Source organism: Bombina bombina, chromosome 5 (assembly GCF_027579735.1).
Source record: "Bombina bombina isolate aBomBom1 chromosome 5, aBomBom1.pri, whole genome shotgun sequence".
Lineage (NCBI taxonomy): Eukaryota > Metazoa > Chordata > Amphibia > Anura > Bombinatoridae > Bombina > Bombina bombina.
The window spans coordinates 1,083,181,852-1,083,209,173 of NC_069503.1; the positions used below are offsets into that span (position 1 = coordinate 1,083,181,852).

Consider the following 27,322-nt stretch of genomic DNA (forward strand, 5'->3'; position numbering starts at 1 on the left):
TGTATATGTATGTATATGTATGTGTGTGTGTGTATATATATATATATATATATATATATATACATACACACACATCACATTAAAAATTGTTAATCTGTTCTTTTCTCAAGTAAGTGTGGTATTTTTGTATTGTGGTAAATTGAATTTCTAATTTCTAATTTTAAACACCTTTGTTGACCCCTGGATTACATATAATCTACAACATTCCATGTTTTCCTTTGAGAGCAACATCATATTATATTTATATTTCAGAACAAAATAAATGTAACATCTGTGTGTATTTGTACCAAAAATATCAGGGTTCACAAGATTTTTTTTTATGTAGTGGAAAAAATACCTACATTTTATGTTTTCTTCCACTGGCTGCACAGGTTGTTGATGAGCTTGCATGCTGCTAGTTTTAATATTGCTATTGTTTACACAAAACTGTGTTTAACTCCAACAAAATGTTAAGCACATAGTCAAAGTCATCTCCAGAAAAGCAATACACTAATGGCTTGTCAATAAACATGTCCTATGAGCCCATCTGGGTCTGCACAGATGTGTATTGCTGTCTCAGAACTGACATTGACTATGTGTTTAACTCTTTTGCAAGAGGCTAACACACTTCTGTGCAAGCACTAGTGCAATATTAAAATGCCCTAGCAAACTGTCACATTTTATGTCCCTTTAAATAGGGTTTTCTTTAGAATATTTTGCATTAAAAGTTTAACATGATTTGTTTTTGTTATACATAATAGAAATTGTATGGCCATTTGAGTCAAGTGAATATTGATTTTTGGTGTAGCTTCCATTACAACAAATATTGCAATTGGTGTGTGTATTTGTGTATCTCCATAAAAGGGAAAATGTCATTTTACATCTAATATTTATTTTTAGTTGTCCTAAATAATAATAAAAAAGTCCTAATTTTTTCCACTTTTTTTTTTTTTGGGGGGTCGTTAGGGGGGCGCTTCAGGTTTTTGTGCCTACAGGCACCTGAGATGTAAATCCGGCCCTGCATATGCACATAGCTATTAATCACTGGTCATGTCCTGTTCGGCACCAGCTCAGTTGTAAACATGATGCAGGAGATTACTTGTGTGTTTAACACTTCTGTGAGGATTAAACACACAGTTAAATGTAGGCATTTGAGCAATAATACATTACATGAAAACATTACAGCATTTTATTAATGTGTTATTTTGTCCAATCACCACACCTGCCCAACACAAAGCCTAAGATTAACCAGCTTGTGTTTCTTCATTTCTGTCAACAACAATAAGGATAAACCAAGATCGCTGATAGACTCTAGAGGACTAGATTTGGAAACTCTTGTCCTACCTCATTAATTCTTAGTTATAACCTACACTTAGAATATAAATCATTTTCATTATTATTTATTTGAACCTCCACTATTTAAACATTCTGGTTAAATATCAAATTTCTGAGAATATTTGCCAAAATTTTTGATCAGTTAGCAATTCAAATGTTTAATTCAAATAGAATTAGGCGTGAAACAGTTTGACACACAATAAATATTTTTTATGCAATGCAAGACAAAAAAAACAGCATTAATCAAAAATATAAGATCTGTTTTAATTTCTTGAGTTTGAGCTTAGAGTGCAATTTCTAATATGATTGTTTTAATATCTGTACTCCTATTTTCCCCCTAATAATTATAAAATGGTAGTGATATTAATCGTATCAATGGAAGCAATGGCAAATACTGTAGTTCAACTGGATAAAAAACTGATTTGGCTCAGCCCCTTTAATAGGGATCATAGTACAGCTGCCTTGTGATTTAAACAAATTACAAGACCATAGTTTAGTTACTATAGCAACATACCTCGTTGTTCCATCCATTTGCTCTTTTCTTTATACGAAAGTGAAAAGCAAGAGAGAAAAAAACACATAAAATATACATTAAAAAGAATATGGGTAAAGCAATGTTACTTTGTACAGTGCATCATAACAAGCAGCGTGTAGAAATAAATATGTGACTGGCAATTATTTACTGTATTTTACCCTGGGTGATTATAGAAACAAGCTAAGCACAGCATGGGAATAAAATAAGTACGTCTAAAACTATTAAAAAAAAATGCCATAAAATAATATATCATGGAAATATAACAATAACTATCACCTAGATTGCGAGTTATGTGTTAGAGGCTGTGCGGTGCTAATGAGCAGTTTTCCCTCACCGCTCACTTACATGCAGCGCTGGTATTACGAGTTTTTACAAACCGTCGTTAAAAGGCAAGAAGTGAGCGTTGAGCAAAATTTTGCTCATTACCGCACTCCAATACCAGAGCTGCTTAAGTCAGCGGTGAGCTGGTGTAATGTGCTTGTGCATGATTTCCCAATAGGAATCAACAGGGAGAGCCAGCTGAAAAAATGTCTAACACCTGCAAAAAAAGCAGCTTAAAACTCCTTAACGCTGCCCCATTGATTCCTATGGGGAAATAAAATTTATGTCTACACCTAACACCCTAACATGAACCCCGAGTCTAAACACCCCTAATCTTACACTTATTAACCCCTAATCTGTCGCCCCAACATCGCCGACACCTACATTATATTTATTACCCCTAATCTGCCGCTCCGGATACCGCCGCCACCTACATTATACTCATAAACCCCTAATCTGCTGCCCCCAACATCGCCGACATCTACATTATATTTATAAACCCCTAATCTGCCGCCCCCAATGTCGCCGCCACCTACCTACACTTATTAACCCCTAATCTGCCTCCCCCAACGTCGCCGCCACTATAATAAACATATTAACCCCTAAACCGCCGCACTCCCACCTCGCAAACATTAGTTAAAACATAATTTATACTTACCTGATAAATTTATTTCTCTTGTGGTGTATCCAGTCCACGGATCATCCATTACTTGTGGGATATTCTCATTCCCAACAGGAAGTTGCAAGAGGACACCCATAGCAGAGCTGTCTATATAGCTCCTCCCCTAACTGCCATATCCAGTCATTCGACCGAAAACAAACAGAGAAAGGAGAAACCATAGGGTGCAGTGGTGACTGTAGATTAAAATTAAAAAATACCTGCCTTAAAATGACAGGGCGGGCCGCGAACTGGATACACCACAAGATAAATAAATTTATCAGGTAAGCATACATTATGTTTTCTCTTGTAAGGTGTATCCAGTCCACGGATCATCCATTACTTGTGGGATACCAATACCAAAGCTAAAGTACACGGATGAAGGGAGGGACAAGGCAGGTACTTAAACGGAAGGTACCACTGCCTGTAAAACCTTTCTCCCAAAAATAGCCTCCGAAGAAGCAAAAGTATCAAATTTGTAGAATTTTGAAAAAGTCCATGGTGGAAAGGATGACATGTCCACCAGATCTGCATACCAAGTCCTGCGTGGCCACGCAGGTGCTATCAAGATCACCGATGCTCTCTCCTGCTTGATTTTGGCAATCAGACAAGGGAGCAGAGGAAACGGTGGAAACACATAAGCCAGGTTGAAGGACCAAGGCGCTGCTAGAGCATCTATCAGCGTTGCCTTGGGGTCCCTGGACCTGGATCCGTAACAAGGAAGCTTGGCGTTCTGGCGAGACGCCATGAGATCCAGTTCTGGTTTGCCCCAACGATGAACCAATTGTGCAAACACCTCCGGATGGAGTTCCCACTCCCCCGGATGAAAAGTCTGTCTACTTAAAAAATCCGCCTCCCAGTTCTCTACACCTGGGATATGGATAGCTGATAGATGGCAAGAGTGAATCTCCGCCCAGCGAATTATCTTTGAGACTTCTAACATCGCTAGGGAACTCCTTGTTCCCCCTTGATGGTTGATGTAAGCCACAGTTGTGATGTTGTCTGACTGAAATCTGATGAACCTCAGTGTCGCTAGCTGAGGCCAAGCCTGAAGAGCATTGAATATCACTCTTAGTTCCAGAATGTTTATTGGAAGGAGTGTCTCCTCCTGAGTCCATGATCCCTGAGCCTTCAGGGAGTTCCAGACTGCACCCCAACCTAGAAGGCTGGCATCTGTCGTTACAATTGTCCAATCTGGCCTGCGAAAGGTCATACCTTTGGACAGATGGACCCGAGATAGCCACCAGAGAAGAGAATCCCTGGTCTCTTGATCCAGATTTAGTAGAGGGGACAAATCTGTGTAATCCCCATTCCTCTGACTGAGCATGCATAGTTGCAGCGGTCTGAGATGTAGGCGTGCAAACGGCAGTATGTCCATTGCCACTACCATTGAGCCGATTACTTCCATGCACTGAGCCCCTGAAGGGCGAGGAATGGAATAAATAACACAGCAGGAATTTAGAAGTTTTGATAACCTGGACTCCATCAGGTAAATTATCATTTCTACAGAATCTATCAGAGTCCCTAGGAAGGAAACTCTTGTGAGGGGGGATAGAGAACTCTTTTCCTCGTTCACCTTCCACCCATGCGACCTCAGAAATGCCAACACTATGTCCGTATGAGACTTGGCAACTTGGAAGTTTGACGCCTGAATCAGGATGTCGTCTAAATAAGGGGCCACTGCTATGCCCCGCGGCCTTAGGACCGCCAGAAGCGACCCCAGAACCTTTGTAAAAATTCTTGGGGCTGTAGCTAACCCAAAGGGAAGAGCTACAAACTGGTAATACCTGTTTAGGAAGGCAAACCTGAGAAACCGATGATGATCTTTGTGTATCGGAATGTGAAGATAAGCATCCTTTAAATCGACTGTAGTCATGTATTGACCCTCCTGGATCATAGGTAGGATGGTACGGATAGTCTCCATCTTGAATGATGGAACTCTGAGGAATATGTTTAAGATCTTTAGATCCAAAATTGGTCTGAAGGTTCCCTCTTTTTTGGGAACCACAAACAGATTTGAGTAAAATCCCTGTCCCTGTTCCTCCTTTGGGACTGGATGGATCACTCCCATAACTAGGAGGTCTTTTACATAGTGTAAGAATGCCTCTCTCTTTATCTGGTTTGCAGATAATTGAGAAAGGTGAAATCTCCCTTTTGGAGGGGAAGCCTTGAAGTCCAGAAGATATCCCTGGGATATAATTTCCAACGCCCAGGGATCCTGAACATCTCTTGCCCACGCCTGGGCGAAGAGCGAAAGTCTGCCCCCTACTAGATCCGTTACCAGATAGGGGGCCATTCCTTCATGCTGTCTTAGAGGCAGCAGCAGGCTTTTTGGCCTGCTTACCCTTGTTCCAGGTCTGGTTAGGTCTCCAGACCGTCTTGGACTGAGCAAAAGTTCCCTCTTGTTTTGCATTAGAGGAAGTTGATGCCGCACTTGCCTTGAAGTTTTGAAAGGCATGAAAATTAGACTGTTTGGCCCTTGATTTGGACCTATTCTGAGGAAGGGCATGATCTTTTCCTCCAGTGATATCAGCAATAATCTCCTTCAAACCAGGCCCGAATAGGGTCTGCCCCTTGAAGGGAAATGTTAAGAAGCTTAGACGTCAGCTGACCATGATTTAAGCCATAGCGCTCTGCGCGCCTGGATAGCAAAACCAGAATTCTTAGCCGTTAGTTTAGTCAAATGAACAATGGCATCAGAAACAAAAGAATTGGCTAGCTTAAGTGCTCTAAGCTTGTCAAGTATGTCATCCAATGGAGTCGCTACCTGTAAAGCCTCTTCCAGTGACTCAAACCAGAACGCCGCAGCAGCAGTGACAGGAGCAATGCATGCAAGGGGCTGTAGGATAAAACCTTGTTGAATAAACATTTTCTTAAGGTAACCCTCTAACTTTTTATCCATTGGATCTAAGAAAGCACAACTGTCCTCGACAGGGATAGTAGTATGCTTTGCTAGAGTAGAAACTGCTCCCTCCACCTTAGGAACTGTCTGCCATAAGTTCCGTGTGGTGGCGTCTATTGGAAACATTTTTCTATTTTTCTGCTTGGAACAAAATAGTACAACTCCGGTAACATTTAAAAATAATAAAAAAAAATTACAGTGTGTATAAGAAGCTAACAGAGCATTGCACCCACTTGCAAATGGATGATTAACCCCTTGGTTCAAAAAACGGATCAAAAAAACGTTTTTTAACAGTCACACCAAACTGCTAAAGCCTTGCTGTGGGCCTACCTTCCTGAGAGTTGCAAGAGAATGACTGGATATGGCAGTTAGTGGAGGAGCTATATAGACAGCTCTGCTGTGGGTGTCCTCTTGCAACTTCCTGTTGGGAATGAGAATATCCCACAAGTAATGGATGATCCGTGGACTGGATACACCTTACAAGAGAAATATTATTAACCCCTAATCTGCCGGCCCTAACATCGCCGCCACCTACCTACATTTATTAACCCCTAATCTGCCATCCCCAATGTCGCCGCCACTATATTAAAGTTATTAACCCCTAAACCTAAGTCTAACCCTAAACCTAACACCCCCTACCTTAAATATAATTTAAATAAATCTAAATAAATATTCCTATAATTAAATAAATTATTCCTATTTAAAACTAAATACTTACCTGTAAAATAAACCCTAAGATGGCTACAATATAACTAATAGTTACATTGTAGCTATATTAGGATTTATTTTTATTTTACAGCCAAGTTTGTATTTATTTTAACTAGGTAGAATAGTTAAATAGTTATTAACTATTTAATAACTACCTAGTTAAAATAAAAACAAATTTACCTGTAAAATAAAACCTAACCTAAGTTACACTAACATCTAACACTACACTATAATTAAATACATTAACTAAATTAAATACAATTACCTAAATTAAATTAGCTAAAGTACAAAAAAAACACTAATTTACAGAAAATAATAAACAAATTACAGAAATTTAAACTAATTACACCTAATCTAAAAACCCTAATAAAATAAAAAAATCCCCCCCAAAATAAAAAACATAGCCTAAACTAAACCACCAATAGCCCTTAAAAGGGCCTTTTGCGGGGCATTGCCCCAAAGTAATCAGCTCTTTTACCTGTAAAAAAAATACAAACAACCCCCCCAACAGTACAACCCACCACCCACACAACCAACCCCTCAAATAAAATACTAGCTAAAAAAAAACTAAGCTCCCCATTGCCCTGAAAGGGGCATTTGGATGGGCATTGCCCTTAAAAGGGCAGTTAGCTCTTTTGCCGCCAAACCCTAATCTAAAAAATAAAACCCACCCAATACACCCTTAAAAAAACCTAACACTAACCCCCTGAAGATCGACTTACCGGGAGACATCTTCATCCAAGCCGGGCGAAGTGGTCCTCCAGATTGGCAGAAGTCTTCATCCAAGCCGGGCAGAAGTGGTCCTCCAGACGGGCAGAAGTCTTCATCCAGACGGCATCTTCTATCTTCATCCATACGGCGTGGAGCGGTCCATCTTCAAGACATTCGACGCAGAGCATCCTCTTCATCCGACGACTAAAACAGAATGAAGGTACCTTTAAGTGACGTCATCCAAGATGGCGTCCCTTAGATTCCAATTTGCTGATAGAATTCTATCAGCCAATCAGAATTAAGGTAGAGAAAATCAGTTCCAATCAGCCAATAGAATGCAAGCTCAATCCTATTGGCTGATTGGATCAGCCAATAGGATTGAACTTCAATCCTATTGGCTGATTGCATCAGCCAATAGGATTTTTTCTACCTTAATTCCGATTGGCTGAAAGAATTCTATCAGCCAATCGGAATCTAAGGGATGCCATCTTGGATGATGTCACTTAAAGGTACCTTCATTCTGTTTTAGTCATTGGATGAAGAGGATGCTCCGCGTCGGATGTCTTGAAGATGGACCCGCTCCGCGCCGGATGGATGAAGATATAAGATGCCATCTGGGTGAAGACTTCTGCCCGTCTGGAGGACCACTTCTGCCCGGCTTGGATGAAGACTTCTGCCCATCTGGAGGACCACTTCGCCCGGCTTGGATGAAGACATCTCCCGGTAAGTCGATCTTCAGGGGGTTAGTGTTAGGTTTTTTTAAGGGTGTATTGGGTGGGTTTTATTTTTTAGATTAGGGTTTGGGCGGCAAAAGAGCTAACTGCCCTTTTAAGGGAAATGCCCATCCAAATGCCCTTTTCAGGGCAATGGGGAGCTTAGGTTTTTTTAGATAGTATTTTATTTGGGGGGTTGGTTGTGTGGGTGGTGGGTTTTACTGTTGGGGGGTTGTTTGTAAAAAAAAATTACAGGTGAAAGAGCTGATTACTTTGGGGCAATGCCCTGCAAAAGGCCCTTTTAAGGGCTATTGGTAGTTTAGTTTAGTTTAGTTTAGGCTAGGGTTTTTTTTTTTTTGGGGGGGGGGGCTTTTTTATTTTAATAGGGCTATTAGATTAGGTGTAATTAGTTTAAATTTCTGTAATTTGTTTATTATTTTCTGTAATTTAGTGTTGTTGTTTTTTTGTACTTTAGCTAATTTAATTTAATTTAGGTAATTGTATTTAATTTAGTTAATTTATTTATTTATAGTGTAGTGTTAGGTGTTAGTGTAACTTAGGTTAGGTTTCATTTTACAGGTAAATTTGTCTTTATTGTAACTAAGTAGTTATTAAATAGTTAATAACTATTTAATAACTATTCTACCTAGTTAAAATAAATACAAACTTGCCTGTAAAATAAAAATAAATCCTAAAATAGCTACAATGTAACTATTAGTTATATTGTAGCCATCTTAGGGTTTATTTTACAGGTAAGTATTTAGTTTTAAATAAAAATAATTTATTTAATGATAGGAATATTTTTTTAGATTTATTTAAATTATATTTAAGTTAGGGGGTGTTAGGTTTAGGTTTAGACTTAGGTTTAGGGGTTAATAACTTTAATATAGTGTTGGCGACGTTGGGGGCGGCAGATTAGGGGTTAATAAATGTAGGTAGGTGGCAGCGATGTTAGGGCCGGTTAATAATATTTAACTAATGTTTGCAAGGCAGGAGTGCAGCGGTTTAGGGGTTAATATGTTTATTATAGTGGTGGCGACGTTGGGGGTGGCAGATTAGGGGTTAATAAGTGTAGGTAGGTGGCGGCGACATTGGGGGCGGCAGATTAGGGGTTAATAAATATAATGTAGGTGTGGGCGATGTTGGGGTCAGCAGATTAGGGGTTCATAAATATAATGTAGGTGGCAGCGGTGTCCGAAGCGGCAGATTAGGGGTTCAAATTTTTATTTTAGTATTTGCGATGCAGGAGGGCCTCGGTTTAGGGGTTAATAGGTAGTTTATGGGTGTTAGTGTACTTTTTAGCACTTTAATTCTTGACGGGGTAGGGTGTACCATTCACTTTTTGGCCTCCCAGGACAGATTCGTAACATAAGCGCTATGGAAGTCCCATAGAAAAAAGACTTTACAAAGTTTATGTAAGTCGTTTTGCGGTAAGGCCAAAGAAGTGTGCGGTGACCCTACACCTTCAAGACTCGTAATAGCAGCGGGCGTAAAAAAGCAGCGTTAGGACCTCTTAACGCTGCTTTTTTACCCTAACGCACAACTCGTAATCTAGCCGTATGTTTGTAGCGAGTTGTAAAACTGATCAGGTTTGCAATATATTTTAGAGCAGAGTACTTATTAAAGGGACATGAAACCCAAAATTTTCCTTTCATGATTCAAATGGAGAATACAATTTTAAAAAAAAAAGTTTCCAGTTTATTTCTCTTATCAAATTTGCTTTGTTCTCTTGTTCTTCATTATAAGTAAATTGGAATATTGTTTAAAATTGTATGCTCTATCTCAGGGTTCTTCAAACCATGGGTCAGAACCCATTACTGGATCGCAACACCATGTTAACTAGGTCGCGACTTATGTGTGTGTTGTAGGAGAGTGTGTGTGGTGTGTCTGTTGTAGGAGATTGTATGTTATATGAGTGTGTGTGTGTTGTATAATAGTGTGTGTGTTATATGAGAGTGTGTGTGTTATATGAGAGTGTGTGTGTGTGTTATATGAGAGTGTGTGTGTGTTATATGAGAGTGTGTGTGTGTTATATGAGAGTGTGTGTGTGTTATATGAGAGTGTGTGTGTGTTATATGAGAGTGTGTGTGTGTTTTATGATAGTGTGTGTGTTACATGAGAGTGTGTGTGTTGTATAATATTGTGTGTGTTGTATAATAGTGTGTGTGTTGAATGAGAGTGTGTGTGTTATATGAGAGTGTGTGTGTGTGTTATATGATAGTGTGTGTGTTACATGAGAGTGTGTGTGTTGTATAATAGTGTGTGTGTTGTATAATAGTGTGTGTGTTGAATGAGAGTGTGTGTGTTATATGAGAGTGTGTGTGTGTGTTATATGAGAGTGTGTGTGTGTTATATGAGAGTGTGTGTGTGTTTTATGATAGTGTGTGTGTTACATGAGAGTGTGTGTGTGTGTTGTATAATAGTGTGTGTGTTGTATGAGAGTGTGTGTGTTGTATGAGAGTGTGTGTGTGTGTGTGTGTTGTATGATAGTGTGTGTGTTATATGAGTGTGTGTGTGTGTTTTATGATAGTGTGTGTGTGTGTGTGTTGTATGATAGTGTGTGCATTGTATGAGAGTGTGTGTGTTGTATGAGAGTGTGTGTGTGTTGTATGATAGTGTGTGTGTTATATGAGAGTGTGTGTGTGTTCTATGATAGTGTGTGTGTTGTATGATAACGTGTGTGTTGTATAAGAGTGTTTGTGAGTTGTGTGTTATATGAGAGTGTGTGGTCTGTGTGTGTTGTATGAGAGTGTGTGTGTTGTATGATAGTGTGTGTGTGTGTGGTGTGTCTGTTGTAGGAGATTGTATGTTATATGAGTGTGTGTGTGTTGTATAATAGTGTGTGTGTTGAATGAGAGTGTGTGTGTTATATGAGAGTGTGTGTGTGTGTTATATGAGAGTGTGTGTGTGTTATATGAGAGTGTGTGTGTGTTTTATGATAGTGTGTGTGTTACATGAGAGTGTGTGTGTGTGTTGTATAATAGTGTGTGTGTTGTATGAGAGTGTGTGTGTTGTATGAGAGTGTGTGTGTGTGTTGTATGATAGTGTGTGTGTTATATGAGAGTGTGTGTGTGTTTTATGATAGTGTGTGTGTGTGTGTGTGTTGTATGATAGTGTGTGCATTGTATGAGAGTGTGTGTGTTGTATGAGAGTGTGTGTGTGTTGTATGATAGTGTGTGTGTTATATGAGAGTGTGTGTGTGTTCTATGATAGTGTGTGTGTTGTATGATAACGTGTGTGTTGTATAAGAGTGTTTGTGAGTTGTGTGTTATATGAGAGTGTGTGGTCTGTGTGTGTTGTATGAGAGTGTGTGTGTTGTATGATAGTGTGTGTGTGTGTGTGTGTGTGTTGTATGATAACGTGTGTGTTGTATAAGAGTGTTTGTGAGTTGTGTGTTATATGAGAGTATGTGGTGAGTGAAGGCTCATGAGCCGCAATGCACTACTGAGAGCTAGTTACTGAATGGTTGCTGCACTTATATGTTCATCTACATCTCAGAATTGCTGCTCTGAAGTTGACTTTAAACATGTATTTAAAGGGACAGTCTACACCAGAATTGTTATTGTTTAAAAAGATAGATAATGCCTTTGTAACCCATTCCCTAGTTTTGCATAACCAACACAGTTATATAAATACACTTTACATCTGTGATAACCTTGTATCTAAGCCTCTGCAAACTGCCCCCTTATTTCAGTTCTTTTGACAGACATCCATTTTAGGCAATCATAGCTGGCTCACTGGAACTCTACATGCGTGAGCAAAGTGTTATCTATATGACACACATGAACTAACACCCTCTAGTGGTGAAAAATGCCCTGAGAGAAGAGGTGGACTTCAAGGGCTTAGAAATTAGCATATGAGCCTCCTAGGTTTAGCTTTCAACTAACAATACCAAGAGAACAAAGCAAAATTGGTGATAAAAGTAAATTGTTTAAAATTACATTATCTATCTGAATCATGAAAGTTTATTTTGGACTAGACTGTCCCTTTATTCCCTTTTCAGGAGTTACGCATATAGTATATGCAAGCAACATTGCAATAATAATATATGTTTAACACATCATAGCATTTTCATGTTTTGCTTATTACATTACACATATAATAATAATAATAATAATAATAATAATAATAATACATTTGACAATTTAAATTTACAAACACAATCATTGAACTGAAGCTGATATTTATTTAGCAATTGGTTTCATGGATGTATATACGTATTTTGTCTACTTGCAGATTTTATTAGCTTGAGTTGTACGTGACAGTGACGTAGCCTTGGGCTGGCACACTGTGAGTCACAGAAAGAAATAGCTATATGGATATAATACTTGCTTCTAGAGCAAATCTGTCATTGCCTGTGATCTAAATGGCGGATTGCTGCAATTGTACAATATGAAGTATTTGCTTATTTAAAAAAAGCAAGTTAGTTGCAATTTTAGCCTAATCAGTAACAGAATTACATTAAAGGGACAGTAAAGTCAGAATTAAACGGTTATGATTCAGATAGAGCATGCCATGTTATACAACTTTCAGTTTTTAGTTCTTTTATCAAATGTTCTTTGTTCTCTTTTGGTAGTTCGGGAGCTAGCTGGTGATTGGTGCATGCACATATATGCCTCTTGTCATAGGCTCACCACATGTGTTCAGCTAGTGTCCAGCAGTGCTTTGCTGCTTATGAGCTTACCTAGGTTTGCTCTTTAACAAAGGATACCAAGAGTACAAAGACAATTTGATAACAGAAGGAAATAGGAAAGATGTTTAAAATGTCAGGGTCTATCTACAAAATGAAGTATAATTTACTGTCCCTCTAATATAGTCCTTGTCATGCCAGGTCATGCCATTGAACTACATGTACAGTGCTCCCATGCTGGGTAAAGCTGTTGGCTGCTTTACTCAGTGCCGAAGTGCACTTACATGTAGTTCAACGGGACAACCAATTGCACTGTGATTAGACAACGCATCTATGACTGGTTGCTAAAGAAACCAGAATAGCAGAAGGGGCTGGAAAGAAAGTAAGGTATACAGGTTTGGAGGGTTAAATCACTAGGTTAATATTACATAATTCTGCACATAGTGCAGAATAATGTAACATTAATTTGAATGTTGACTGGCCCTTTAATTAAACATTTCATTGTTTATATAGTAAAACTTCCTAAACTTCCTTCCATGCTGTCCAAATTAAAAACAAATAGTAGTGATATTTCAATACAAACACATCCTATATAATAAAAGGCCAGGTATGTTTGTCAGATGCAGTCATGTGCAGTAGAGACTGCGCGAGGACAAACATACCTGGCTTTGAGAAACATAGAAAGTGTTTTTCGGAAGCTGCCATGAAGGGGGCATGACCACGTGAGAGCGACGTGACGGGGCATAGCCGAACATGCCGTGATGGGGGCGTGACCGGACGTGCCATAAGAGAGGGGGGAAAGAGAGAGCAAAAGAGAGAGAGAGAGAGCAAAAGAGAGGGGGGAGAGAGAGGGGGAGAGAGAGAGAGAGCACAAAAGAGAAGGGGGTAGAAAGATAGCAAAATAGAGGGGGAGAGAGAAAGAGCAAAAGAGAGGGGGAGAGAGAGAGCAAAAGAGAGGAGGGAGAGAGAGAGAGAGAGAGAGAGAGAGAGAGAGAGCAAAAGAGAGGGGGAAAGGCAGAGCAAAAGAGAGAGAGCAAAAGAGAGGGGGGAAAGAGAGAGCAAAAGAGAGGGGAGAGAGCAAAAGAGAGGGGGAAAGAGAGAGCAAAAATGAGGGGGAGAGAGCAAAAGAGAGGGGGGTAAAGAGCAAAAGAGAGGAGAGAGAGAGCAAAAGAGAGGGGGGAGAGAGAGCAAAATAGAGGAGGGAGAGAGAGAGAGCAAAAGAGAGGGGAGAGAGAGAGCAAAAGACAGGAGGGAGAGAGAGCAAAAGAGAGGTGGGAGAGAGAGCAAAAGAGATGGGATAGAGAGAGCAAAAGAGAGAGGGGAGAGAGAGCAAAAGAGGGGTGAGAGAGCAAAAGAGAGGTGGGAGAGAAATCAAAAGAGGGGAGAGAGAGAGAGAGAGAGTAAAAGAGAGGAGAGAGAGAGCAAAAGAGGGGAGGGAGAGAGCCAAAGAGATGAGAGAGAGAGCAAAAGAGAGGGGGAGAGAGAGCAAAAGAGAGGGGGAGAGAGCAAAAGAGAGTCGAGAGAGAGCAAAAAAGAGAGGGGAGAGAGAGCAAAATAGAGGGGGGAGAGAGAGCAAAAGAGAGGGAGAGAGTGAGCAAATGAGAGGGAGAGAAAGAGCAAAAGAGAGGAAGAAAGAGAACAAAAGAGAGGGAGAAAGAGAACAAAAGAGAGGGAGAGAGAGAGAGCAAAAGAGAGGGAGAGAGAGAGCAAAAGAGGGGGGAGAGAGAGAGCAAAAGAGGGGGAGAGAGAGAGCAAAAGAGAGGGGAGAAAGAGAGAGAGAGCAAAAGAGAGGGGAGAGAGCAAAAGAGAGGGGGGAAAGAGAGAGCAAAAGAGAGAGGGAGAGAGAGCAAACTAGAGGGGGTAGAGAGCAAAAGAGAGGAGAGAGAGAGAGCAAAAGAGAGGGGGGAAAGAGAGCAAAAGAGAGGGGGGGAGAGAGAGCAAAAGAGAGGGGGAGAGAGAGAGCAAAAGAGAGGAGGGAGAGAGAGACAGCAAAAGAGAGGAGGGAGAGAGAGCAAAAGAGAGGAGGGTAGAGAGAGCAAAGTAGATGGGATAGAGAGAGCAAAAGAGAGAGGGGAGAGAGAGCAAACGAGGGGTGAGAGAGCAAAAGAGAGTTGGGAGAGAGAGCAAAAGAGGGGAGAGAGAGAGCAAAAGAGGGGAGAAAGAGAGCCAAAGAGAGGGGAGAGAGAGCAAAAGAGAGGGGGAGAGAAAGCAAAAGAGAGGGCGAGAAAGCAAAAGAGAGGGGAGAGAGAGCACTCCAGCATTGTAAACACTAGTTAAATATTATTAACCCTTAATCTGTCGCCCCTAACATCGCCGACACCTACCTACATTTATTAACCCATAATCTGCCGCCCCCAACGTCGCTGCCACTATACTAAATTTATTTACCCCTAAACCTAAGTCTAACCTTAACCCTAACACCCCCTTACTTAAATATAATTAAATAGTAATAGTTACATTGTATCTAGCTTAGGGTTTAATTTTATTTTACAGGCAAGTTTGTATTTATTTTAACTAGGTAGAATAGTTATTAAATAGTTATTAACTATTTACTAACTAGTACCTAGCTAAAATAAAAACAAATGTACCTGTAAAATAAAACCTAACCTGTCTTACACTAACACCTTACCTTACACTACAATTAAATAAATTGTACCTGTAAAATAAAACCTAACCTGTCTTACACTAACACCTAACCTTACACTACAATTAAATAAATTACCTAAATTAAATACAATTAACTAAATTACAAAAACAAACACTAAATTACACAAAATAAAAAACAAAGTATCAGATATTTAAACTAATTACACCTAATCTAATATCCCTATCAAAATAAAAAGCCCCCTCCAAATAAAAAAAAAAAAAACCTAGGTTAAACTAAACTACCAATAGCCCTTAAAAGGGCCCTTTGCGGGGCATTGCCCCAAAGTAATCAGCTCTTTTACCTGTAAAAAAAAAATACAAACAACCCCCCAACAGTAAAACCCACCACCCACACAACCAACCCCCCAAAACTAAAAAACCTAAGCTCCCCATTGTCCTGAAAAGGGCATTTGGATGGGCATTGCCCTTAAAAGGGTATTTAGCTCTATTACTGCCCAAACCCTAACCTAAAAATAAAACCCACCCAATAAACCCTTAAAAAAACCTAACACTAACCCCCGAAGATCCACTTACAGTTTTGAAGACCGGACATCCATCCTCAACGAAGCCGGGAGGAGTCTTCATCAAAGCAGCAAGAAGTGGTCCTCCAGGCAGGCAGAAGTCTTCATCCAGACGGCATCTTCTATCTTCATCCATCCGGGGCAGAGCGGGTCCATCTTCAAAACATCCGGCACGAAGCATCCTCTTCTTCCAACGTCTAATGAAGAATGAAGGTTCCTTTAAATGATGTCATCCAAGATGGCGTCCCTTGAATTCCGATTGGCTGCATCAGCCAATAGGAATTTTTTACCTTTAATTCTGATTGGCTGATAGAATTCTATCAGCCAATTGGAATTCAAGGGACGCCATCTTGGATGACGTCATTTAAAGCAATCTTCATTCTTCATTAGATGTCGGAAGAAGAGGATGCTCTGCGCCGGATGTCTTGAAGATGGACCCGTTCCGCGCCGGATGGATGAAGATAGAAGATGCAGTCTGGATGAAGACTTCTGCACGTCTGGAGGACCACTTCTGCCGGCTTGGATGATGACTTCTCCCGTCTTCGTTGGGGACTTCTTGCCGCTTCATTGAGGACTTCCCCCAGATTCGTTGAGGATGGATGTCCGGTCTTCAAAACTGTAAGTGGATCTTCGGGGGTTAGTGTTAGGTTTTTTTTTTAAGGGTTTATTGGGTGGGTTTTATTTTTAGGTTAGGGTTTGGGCAGTAATAGAGCTAAATGCCCTTTTAAGGGCAATGCCCATCCAAATGTCCTTTTCATGGCAATGGGGAGCTTAGGTTTTTTTAGTTAGGATTTTATTTGGGGGGTTGGTTATGTGGGTGGTGGGTTTTACTGTTGGGGGTTGATCTCTTTGGGGCAATACCCTGCAAAAGGCCCATTTAACGGCTATTGGTAGTTTAGTTTAGGCTAGGGTTTTTTTATTTTGGGGGGGGTATTTTTATAGGGCTATTAGATTAGGTGTAATTATTTTAAATATCTGATAATTTGTTTTTGATTTTGTGTAATTAATGTATGTTTGTTTTTGTAATTTTGGTAATTTTATTTTATTTAGGTAATTTATTTAATTGTAGTGTAAGGTTAGGTATTAGTGTAACTCAGGTTAGGTTTTATTTTACAGGTAAATTTGTATTCATTTTAGCTAGGTAGTTAGTAAATAGGTAATAACTATTTAGTAACTATTCTACCTAGTTAAAATAAATACAAACTTGCATGTAAAATAAAAATAAACCCTAAGCTAGATACAAGGTAACTATTAGTTATATTGTAACTATATAAGGGTTTATTTTATAGGTAAGTATTTAGTTTTAAATAGGAATTATTTAGTTATTAATAGTAGGTTTTATTTAGATTTATTTTAATTATATTTAAGTTAGGGGGTGTTAGGGTTAGACTTAGGTTTAGGGGTTACTATATTTATGTCGGGGGCAGCAGATTAGGGGTTAATAAGTATAAGATTAGGGGTGTTTAGACTCGGGGTTCATGTTAGGGTATTAGGTGTAAACATAAATTTAGTTTCCCCATAGGAATCAATGGGGCTGCGTTACGGAGCTTTACACTGCTTTATTGCAGGTGTTAGGCTTTTTTTCAGCTGGCTCTCCCCATTGATGTCTATGGGGAAATCGTGCACAAGCACGTACAACCAGCTCACCGCTGACTTAAGCAGCGCTGGTATTAGAGTGCGGTATGGAGCTCAATTTTGCTCTACGCTCACTTCTTGCCTAATAACACCGGGTTTAGGAAAACCTGTAATACCAGCGCTGTAGGTAAGTGAGTGGTGACAATAACGTGCAAGTTAGCACCGCGCCCATCATAACGCAAAACTTGTAATCTAGCCGCATGTATTTCAGAGGTTTTCTGTGGGAAAAACAAGCCTTGTGGCCTGTCTAGATTTGTTAATGAACTACACAATGAGTCAGTCTCTCTCTCTTTCTCTATCTCTTTCTCTCTCTCTCTTTCCTTTGTTGTTTAAGGTCTGATGAGTAATCTATAAAGTTAGGTTATTTTGTCTGTTTTTTCATTGCTACAAACTCATACAACCCTTGAGATTTGGTGGCCTGAAAGCAGCAGTTTTAATTATGTTTTTATATTTTCCAAATAAGTATTGATATAGATGAAGCATTGACTTTTATTTCAGTTTAATATTTAACCATCATGGAAAACACTTACCTAAAATATGGAAACTGCACAGTAGTTTCATAAAACCTCCATGTTGCTGTCAGATCAAGCCTGGTTAAGTTAGTGGCATAGAATCTCCAGGCAGACTACGCAAATAAGAAAATGGTTATAGAAATTAGAAACAACTTGTATAGCAAATCATTTAGTCAAATATTAAAACTGCATTTGTATTAAAGAGATATAAAACCCCATTTGTTTGTTTTCATGATTCAGAGCATGTCATTTTATGTAACTTTCTAATTTACTTCTTTTATCTAATTTGTTTTGCTCTCTTGGTATTCTTTGTTGAAAAAGGATAAGTCAAATAGTAAATTTTAACTGTTGTATATAAGTAGAATAAGCTATTATTAATATTATTATTAGTATTAGTAGTAGTAGTAATATTATTATTATTATTATTATTATTATTATTATTATTTTGCAAGTATCTAATACATATAGTTTACTCAAATGGAGTAATGTTTGTAAATAGTAGTACATAGAAAATATTGTCAGTGCCGAATGTGTATCCACAGATAACTTGCTGAGAGTTGTAGTTCCTACAGGGATTTCTTTCTGATTAAATACCATGAAGGGCAGGGGTCAAGTCTAGTGGGAATGCATGGGAAGTTCCCCCTGGACAGAGAACAAATAGGAAAGTAGTCCTTGCAATTAAAGGAAAATTAGCCAATAGAAATGCAAGGGCACCCCTATATAAGGGGGAACTTCACATTCAATCTTCAATGTGCTAAGGTGACAGCATGAAGATGACATTGGGTGGAAGAAAACAAATGCGGATCAACTTTTTTTCTTTAGGATAGGGATTTTAGATAAGGCTTTTTTAGATTAGGATTTTTATTTTTTTAGGTGCAAAAGAGCTTTGATTACTTCAGAGCACTGCCCTACAAACTCCTTTCTTAGGGCAATTTTATGGAGCAAGTTTTTTTAAAAGAATGGCTTTATTTTTAGGGGTGGGTGGTTACTTTTTTAATATAGGGTATTTTGGATGCAAAGGAGCTGATTACCGCTTGTATCATGTCAGCAATGATGCACATTGAGTCAATACCAGATTATACAAGCACCCTACGCTCTCTGGTGCACGGTGCATACTTATATACATTTTTGAAAGAGCTGTAGCTTTTATTAGAAGCATGTTTGCTAATACATAGTATATTACAAAAATGCTTCTATTCAAAACTGAAATGCATCCATGTAGATTCAAATTTTGGCGGGACTGTCCCTTTAAAACAGAGAATACAATTAAAAATATATTCATCCTATAGTCTTCTTAAAACTTTGCTTTGCATGAGAGCATACTGAAGTAGGCTCATCAGCATGCACATGACTTGAGCACTATGTGGCTTCAGTGATTGTAGTGATCTTTCACAAGCAGCCTGAAGAGGAAGATTTAGCTGCAGCAAGCAGAGGTCAATAAGGACCTGTTACATTCATAGTTCCGCTTCCATTTACCACTGCACACACTGTTTGGATTTCTTTTATCCAAAGATACAAGCACTTTTATTAAAGGGACATGTTACCTTTATGCTTAATTACTTAAATGCCTCATGAACAGCTCCGTGTAAAAAAAAGGAAGGAATGTTACCTCAGAATTACATCAGCTCACCAAAGTACAGTCATGGAGGCCCATTTATAAAGCTCCGAACCGCTTGAGGGCTTGTGTTTCTGGCGAGTCTTTAGACTCGCCAGAAACAGCAGTTATGAAGCAGCGGTCTAAAGATACAGCACTCTAAAGCGCCCTCTACTGGATGCTCGTATAACATTGCTACAAACACTGCAGACATATACTGTGGCACTTTAGTCATGTGCATGCATGCTAGTTAGATTACTTCAGTATGCACTTATGAAAAGGGAAGTCACATGGAGGCAAGGAAGCAGTCAATGCATGTGCACACTCCTGAACCCACACCAGTTTGCCCTATATATTTAATATATATATTAATATATTCATATATTCAAATTATACTGATTTTGGTAACTATATATTATGTTAGTGCAAAAATATTCAGAAGTATTTTATACAGATTTAAACATAACTGAACATAATTTAACTGTAAAATTCAAAACTAACAGTGACAAAAATGTATATATTACAGTCTACAAATGTAAAATGTGAACAATGTTTATCTTTAGTACCAGTTTCTAAATTTACAACTGGATTGTAATCTACCCTATAGATGGTTTTTTGCATGAGTGAGGTTGTTACAGTACAATAGACATATATAGTAAATTACACATAATGATAAAAAGTAGACATGTGGGATTCGGTTCGGTTCGATTTGGAAATTCGGCAAATTCAGCAAATTCGGAGATTCGGATCAAACCGAATCTCCGAATTAAAATAGTGCCGAATCTACCGAATAACTCCGAATTACTTCGGATTTATTCGGTAGATTCGGATGGCCATGGATTAAACTAGTATTGTACAGTATATTAGGTTATATCACTCTGCTATGGGTTACACCTAATGTACAGTACATAATACTAGTCTAATCCCACCTAACACTTACCGAAATTCTGAATTTCCGAACCGAATCGAACCGAATCCAGCCGAATTTATTCGAATCCAAATGAATCCGAAACAAATCCGAACCGAATTTATTCAAATTTTTCCAAATTCGAATCGCTCCGAACCGAAATTCGAAAAAATCCGAATCGATCCGAACCGATTTTTTTCGCCATGCACATATCTAATAAAAAGAATATAAGCACCTGAATGAGTTCCGCTGCAGGTTTCCTTCTTTTCTCAAAATGTTTCTGCCGATGTTGTTCTTGAACCTTAAGGGCCAGACCTGAACCTAAAATACCCTGAAATAAAATGTATCATTATATTGGTGTCATTACAGCATTTTATTTTTATTAATAGTACCAATTTTGTAAAAAAATACACATTAAAGGGACATAAAAACCCTTTCATGATTCAGATAGAGCATTTAATCAACTTTCTAATTTACTTCTATCATCAATGTTGCTTCATTCTCTTGACATCCTTTGTTGAAGGATCAGCAATGCACTACTGGGAGCTGAACACATCGGTAAGCCAGTGACAAGAGGCATATATATGCAGTCACATATCAGCAGCTAGCTCCCCGTTTCTGTGCCTACCTATATATATGCTTTACCTACATGTTACTCATAGCTATTTCTATTTCAGCTCTAATAAAATTAGCTCAGAATGATTCGATTGTGATCCGCTAAGCGGACAAGGGAGGGGGCATTGTAATTCAAGACGATCATAAGTAATCCCAGAGAATATAACACGCTAGCCCACTATTGTTCATTGCATATACAAGCCCAGCAAAAGAAAGTAAACAGGAATGGTATTTATTATTTTTCATGGAAGTAGAAATACGAGTATGTAACAGGTAAAAGGTTTTAGAATTCATTTTTCATCAGAGTTCTAAACATAACGTTTAGTCCCATAACGGATAATACGATCCAATATAGATCAGGTAACAAGGGAGATCACACACAATAATGTCATGTGATGAAATATTTGGGGTTAAACATTGATGCCTTTACTAAAAGAGGGGTGAATGCTGGTGATCAGCAAAAACTTTGTACATTATGTCAATTATATATTGTAGCATTGTTGAGATGTATTTATTCAGCAAGTTTGCCATTTATACATTGTAGTATTGCAGAGACTGATTTATTTGGGGAGTATTGTCATAAAGGAGTAGTAAGTTTATTTTAGAGTTTTATCTTTATATATTTAAGTAAGGAACAATGTAAGGATCAGATAAGCTATATGAATTATACGTTATATTGATATCTAACGCTGTTTTTGACATAGCAATTATAAAAATACTGTATTTTGATTTTTGGTTTTTATATATGGGAGATACAAAATCCAATGATAGGTGATACACTGACTAATGAACCTGTGCAATTAGGGAGTGGGAGGAACCAATTAGAGGAATAGGTAGAAGAGTCATAAATAGTCAGAACTTCCATTATGCTAACAGATGCCTGATGAAACAGCTAGTGCAGCTGCGAAACGCGTTGCAAATCTGTTGTTAAATTTCTTTTTAACACCTTGGGTAATGTACATACCCACTTGTTTTATAATAAAAGTATGCTGAATTTTATGGAACCCTGAGCTTTATTGGACCATCTCTGGGCACACCTGAGCCCCTACATCCTCTTGAGGATCAGTTCACTGGGAAACTGTGAGATCCCAGCTTGCATCATATAGCACATTGGTGCTGCTGATTTTGTGAGTATATTTCCATTACAAGATTTGCTATTGTTTGGTCACACTCGCAGTATTATACTAGGAGGATCCCTCTTTTTTGTGATCCTCATTCACAGATATCACATTTAAATAAAGTATTACTCTCATATATAAACTATCTGATAAAATTATTAAAATAAATATTAATACAAAAGTTTTAAAATTGTTAAAAGGATATGTTATACGAAAAGGTGTTTGCATGGAAAGGGCTTTATTTGTATGTTTGTGTGTGTATATATATATATATATATATATATATATATATATGCCTAAATTTGTGTATATGTGTGTGTGTGTATATATATATATATATATATATGCCTAAATTTGTGTATGTGTGTGTGTGTATATATATATATATATATATATATATATATATATATATATATATATGCCTAAATTTGTGTATGTGTGTGTATATATATATATATATATATATTTATATATATATATATATATATATATATATATATATATATATGTGTATGCATGTGTATTTATATATCTATACATAATAATTATTATATGTACATATTAACACATGTATATACATAAACACATGCATATATATATATATATATATATATATATATATATATATATATATAAACACATAGCAGTGCAAGGTCGAATTAGAGCATGTCATTTTTTTACTTTTATGGCCCTTTTAAGGTGTGAATGGCAAGAAATAAAAAAGAAACCACATAAGGAAAAGTTAAATAATTTTTCACATCTTGAAGAATAAAAATGGTTATCATATGATTATTATTTGTTTGTGATCATTATTTACAACATATTTGTGTTCAACTAGCAACAAATAATTAAATGCTTAGCTCTGTCCCCAGAAAGTGACATCAATTAGCGTTATCAGTCAAGTAATAAAGTTTTGTTTTATACCTGTTTAAAATATAAAGTAACTAATGAGGATACAATCTGTATAAATATAACTTTAGGAAGGAAAATATGTTGTACTTGACATAAATTATATTATATTGGATTATATTTTACATTTATGAGAAATTTTGTATTCTTCAGACAAAACTGAGCAGCATTTAGGTCAACATACATTTTGTTTTACAATTTAATAAAATATACTGACAGCAGGAAGTGCAAAAAATGAAACTCCGATCAATGAAAAAGTTGCAGCTATGAGTCGCCCCTCCCAGGTTTTTGGGGTTTTATCTCCATATCCTATGGTTGCAAGAGTGATCTGTAAAAGGAAAAACAAAAATAAAAGTGTTAAAACTTATAGAAACATATGATATAATTTGCACAACATATGAAGAATCAACATACATTTGAATGATCATTGTGTTGCTAAAATGATTACTAGGGGCTGAAGCCCCAGTTTTTCTCACGTACGGTTTCTAATGTCTTTAGAGAATTACTTGGACATGAATAAGCCCTGATAGTTTTATATATATTTTTATAAAACATCCAGCTTTCTCATTGGTTAGTTACTGATCACCTGTTCTATCTGCATGTATCTATGACTGAAGATGATAGAGCTGTTCTTTTGCTGTGGAAAACATGAAATGCAACTGCTGTTGTGTGGGAATTACATGCTATAAACATAGAACATTTTGCTGAACATCTGATCAGTGCATAAGGCATCCTTTAAGACATTTTTTGTGGATAAACATATAACTAACATACAGTAGGTCAAACATTCACAATTATTATTCACCAGTAATGTCCCCCTGACCTCAATACCACAGTTGCCAAAATATCCCAGCCTCAGTGCCATTATGGCTAGAATATGACAGCACAGAGGGAACTACAGTTAACCCTTTGTAGAGAGGGCATGCTGCTTGTGCAATGGTCTACAGCCTCTCTAGCATTAAGAGTTAACCCTAATTCACAATCCCAGATGTAAAATGTTAAAAACTAGTAATGATTTTTTATTTCACTATCATATATGTTCACACATACTCACCAGTCCCCACCAAAGAGCATCGGCATAAGTTTCAAATTCTTCTGCCTTCACCTCACCATGCTCATTTTCTTCAGGGGGGACATCTTTCTCAACCAAGTAGACAAGAAATGATGATAAAATGAGGGTAAGGAAACCAATATACCAGGCAGTAATCAGCTCCTAGGGAGTAAATATAACATATTGTTATGGAACAGGTTTATAATACTGTATATTCTAAATTAAAGGAATCCCTTCAAGACACAGCCACAACACCAACATGTCTCAAGAAAGAACATTTTTCTTTCAGTACGTTGAGGACAACAATATTTTCTGCACACATGAATGTCATTATTATGTATGTATGTGAAGTGTGTGTGTATTGTGTGTGTGTGTCTATGTTTAGAGTGTGTGTGTGTGTATTGTGTGTGTCATGTTTAGAGTGTGTGTGTATTGTGTGTGTGTCTATGTTTAGAGTGTTTGTGTATTGTGTGTGTCTATGTTTAGAGTGTTTGTGTATTGTGTGTGTGTCTATGTTTAGAGTGTGTGTGTATTGTGTGTGTGTGTGTGTCTATGTTTAGAGTGTGTGTGCATTGTATGTGTGTGTCTATGTTTAGAGTGTTTGTGTGTTTCTATGTTTAGAGTGTGTGTGTATTGTGTGTGTGTGTCTATGTTTAGAGAGAGTGTGTGTGTGTGTCTATGTTTAGTGTGTGTGTATTGTGTGTGTGTGTGTATCTATGTTTAGAGTGTGTGTGCATTGTATGTGTGTGTCTATGTTTAGAGTGTTTGTGTGTTTCTATGTTTAGAGTGTGTGTGTATTGTGTGTGTGTCTATGTTTAGAGTGTGTACGTATTGTGTGTGTGTGTCTATGTTTATAGTGTGTATCTATGTTTAGAGTGTGTGTGTATTGTGTGAGTCTAAGTTTAAAGTGTGAGTGTCTATGTTTAGTGTGTGTGCGTATGGTGTGTGTCTATGTTTAGAGTGTGTGTGTCTATGTTTAGAGTGTGTGTATTGTGTGTGTGTGTGTCTATGTTTAAAGTGTGTACGTATTGTGTGTGTGTCTATGTTTAGAGTGTGTGTATGTATGTAATGTCTGCTTGTGTAGTGTGTATGTGAAGTGTGTATTATGTGTGTGTCTATGTTTAGAGAGAGTGTGTGTGTGTGTAGTGTGTGTATGTGATATGTAGTCTCATTCCTCATAAGATACATAAAGTTACACATATTATACCTACAAAATAAAAAAATAATAAAAAAGCTTTAGTTTAATGGGCCATAGTAGTAAAAAAATGACATAGTCTAATCCATAAGAGCATGTCATTTTACAACTATTGACCTTACTCTACTGTATGTTTAACCCCAGCAAAAGGGTTAAACACACAGTAGCATTGCTGCTCAGGAACTGAGATACACTTCTGGTCACGAGCGGAACCCACCGCTGATCCAATCAGCAACACCATTTGCACAACTCAGATGCGCAACTAGCAATGCTGATAGCAGGGGTTAAACACACCATAGAGCATTTACTTTTTTGACTAACTAAAGATTATACATTCTAATCTAAATATAAGATATGTTGACTTTTTAAAATGAATTAGAAAGAATTAGAATCAATATATTTTAAGATAAATCATTCTTAATATAATTTAGAAAAATAAATTTGAATTTCCTTTATTCAAAAGAAGCAAAATGTGTGTGAAGGTATTTGTAAGAGACAATGAAAACACGCTGGGAACTAATTATCAGTATTTGTAGCTATAAGGTACATCGTCATCCAAATCATCAGAAGCAGGAAGTACCTGTCAGTCAATTAACATTAGTAGGAAATACCTATAACCCTATAAACATTAGCAAAAGGTAAAGAGATGTGTTATTTTAAACTTAAATGTAAACAACCTTTACATCACATATATTTAACTAGAAAAAGAAATTAACACATGATAGAATTTTTGGTTCATACCTACTATGAATATATATTTGATTTGTTTGATATAATAGTTTGCTACATGTTGCCTTGTTGGTATAAAATATATGCAAATGACTGATGGTAATTTCAGATTAGTAATCTAGACAGTTTCATATATGTGCTGGTCTTGTTCTAAGAATGAGATACAGGTACATAGTCCCCAATCCGGAATTACAAAATCCAAACTTATTCTAAAATCCAAAGTTTATAACTAATATGTTTTTAAAAAAATAAACTTAATTTTTAGTTACATGTATAAGTTGTAGTATGATTTTTAAAAATTGCTTAAATTAAATGACATAAGATATTGTTATTTACACTTGGTCCTATACACTCCCCTCCCCAACTGCCCCATTTTAAAGATGCACATATTCCAAAATCCTAACTATTCCAAAATACAAACCTTTTCCAATCTCAAGCAGTTTGGATAAAGGGCTTTCTATCTGTATATATCTGAAATTGTAACAATTTTATGAATGAAATGGGTATTTTCTCATGTTTCCACTAGATGTCACTATCAGCCAAACATACAAAAATGCACAAAACATCCAATTTGCATTTAGAGCTTTCTGGTTTACTGTTCTTTTAGGGTTTTTTTTTAATCATACAACATTGGTAGATGTGTTTTAACTCCATAAAAGTATATTATTACACATTAAACTATTGTAAAATTTAAATCTAATTGTGCTTTTTCTTTGATTGCTCCTCATAGGGACAGGAACCTCCAAACTTTTCTTTAATGATTTGGATAGAACATATAATTTTAAACCACTTTTCAATTTACTTCTATTATCAAATTGGCTTCATTATATTGTTGTCCTTTGCTGAAGAAATAACATTGCACTACTGGCAGCTAGTTAGCCAATCACAAAAGACAAATGTGTGCAGGCACCAATCAGCAGCCAGCTTCCACTAATGTAGGATATGTGTGTATTCTTTTTCAACAAGGGATACCAAGAGAACGAAACACATTTAAAAATAGAAGTGAATGTAAAAGTGTCTTAAAGTGACATGCTCTATTTGAATCATGCAAGTATAATTTTGACTATCCCTTTAATCATCTAATGCATTTTAGTATTTGCAAAACAAGCAGAAATTTTTTGAAACGTTTTTACTGTATTTAATTGTTAATAATTGCCTTTGTTTCATAGCAGATTAAATAATTAAGAAACAATCTGAGGAACAGATTTAATACAAACTCCAAAATGAACAGCTAGAAAAATATAGCTCTGGCAAATTGTGTTTAGTGGCTCCATTTGTAAAGATGTTTTTACAACACTGATAATTGGTGGCTGTATACTGTACATATGCCATCCATTATTGGCTCAGCAGCCATGACAGCGGCAGACTAGTAGTGCAATGTTAATCTGGAGCTGATTT

General features: G+C 37.3%; 1 protein-coding gene across 1 annotated transcript in view; it reads right to left on the minus strand.

The window, feature by feature from the left end:
* KCNQ3 (potassium voltage-gated channel subfamily Q member 3) overlaps positions 1 to 27,322 on the minus strand; it is a 422,819-nt gene that overhangs the window by 94,245 nt on the left and 301,252 nt on the right. The window contains exons 5-9 of the mRNA XM_053713209.1: positions 24,004 to 24,162; positions 23,167 to 23,277; positions 20,543 to 20,638; positions 17,825 to 17,919; positions 1,829 to 1,855 (exon numbers count right to left, since the gene is read on the minus strand). Of these exons, the coding sequence (XP_053569184.1) occupies positions 1,829 to 1,855; positions 17,825 to 17,919; positions 20,543 to 20,638; positions 23,167 to 23,277; positions 24,004 to 24,162 (488 nt within the window). The remainder of the gene's footprint in view (positions 1 to 1,828; positions 1,856 to 17,824; positions 17,920 to 20,542; positions 20,639 to 23,166; positions 23,278 to 24,003; positions 24,163 to 27,322) is intronic.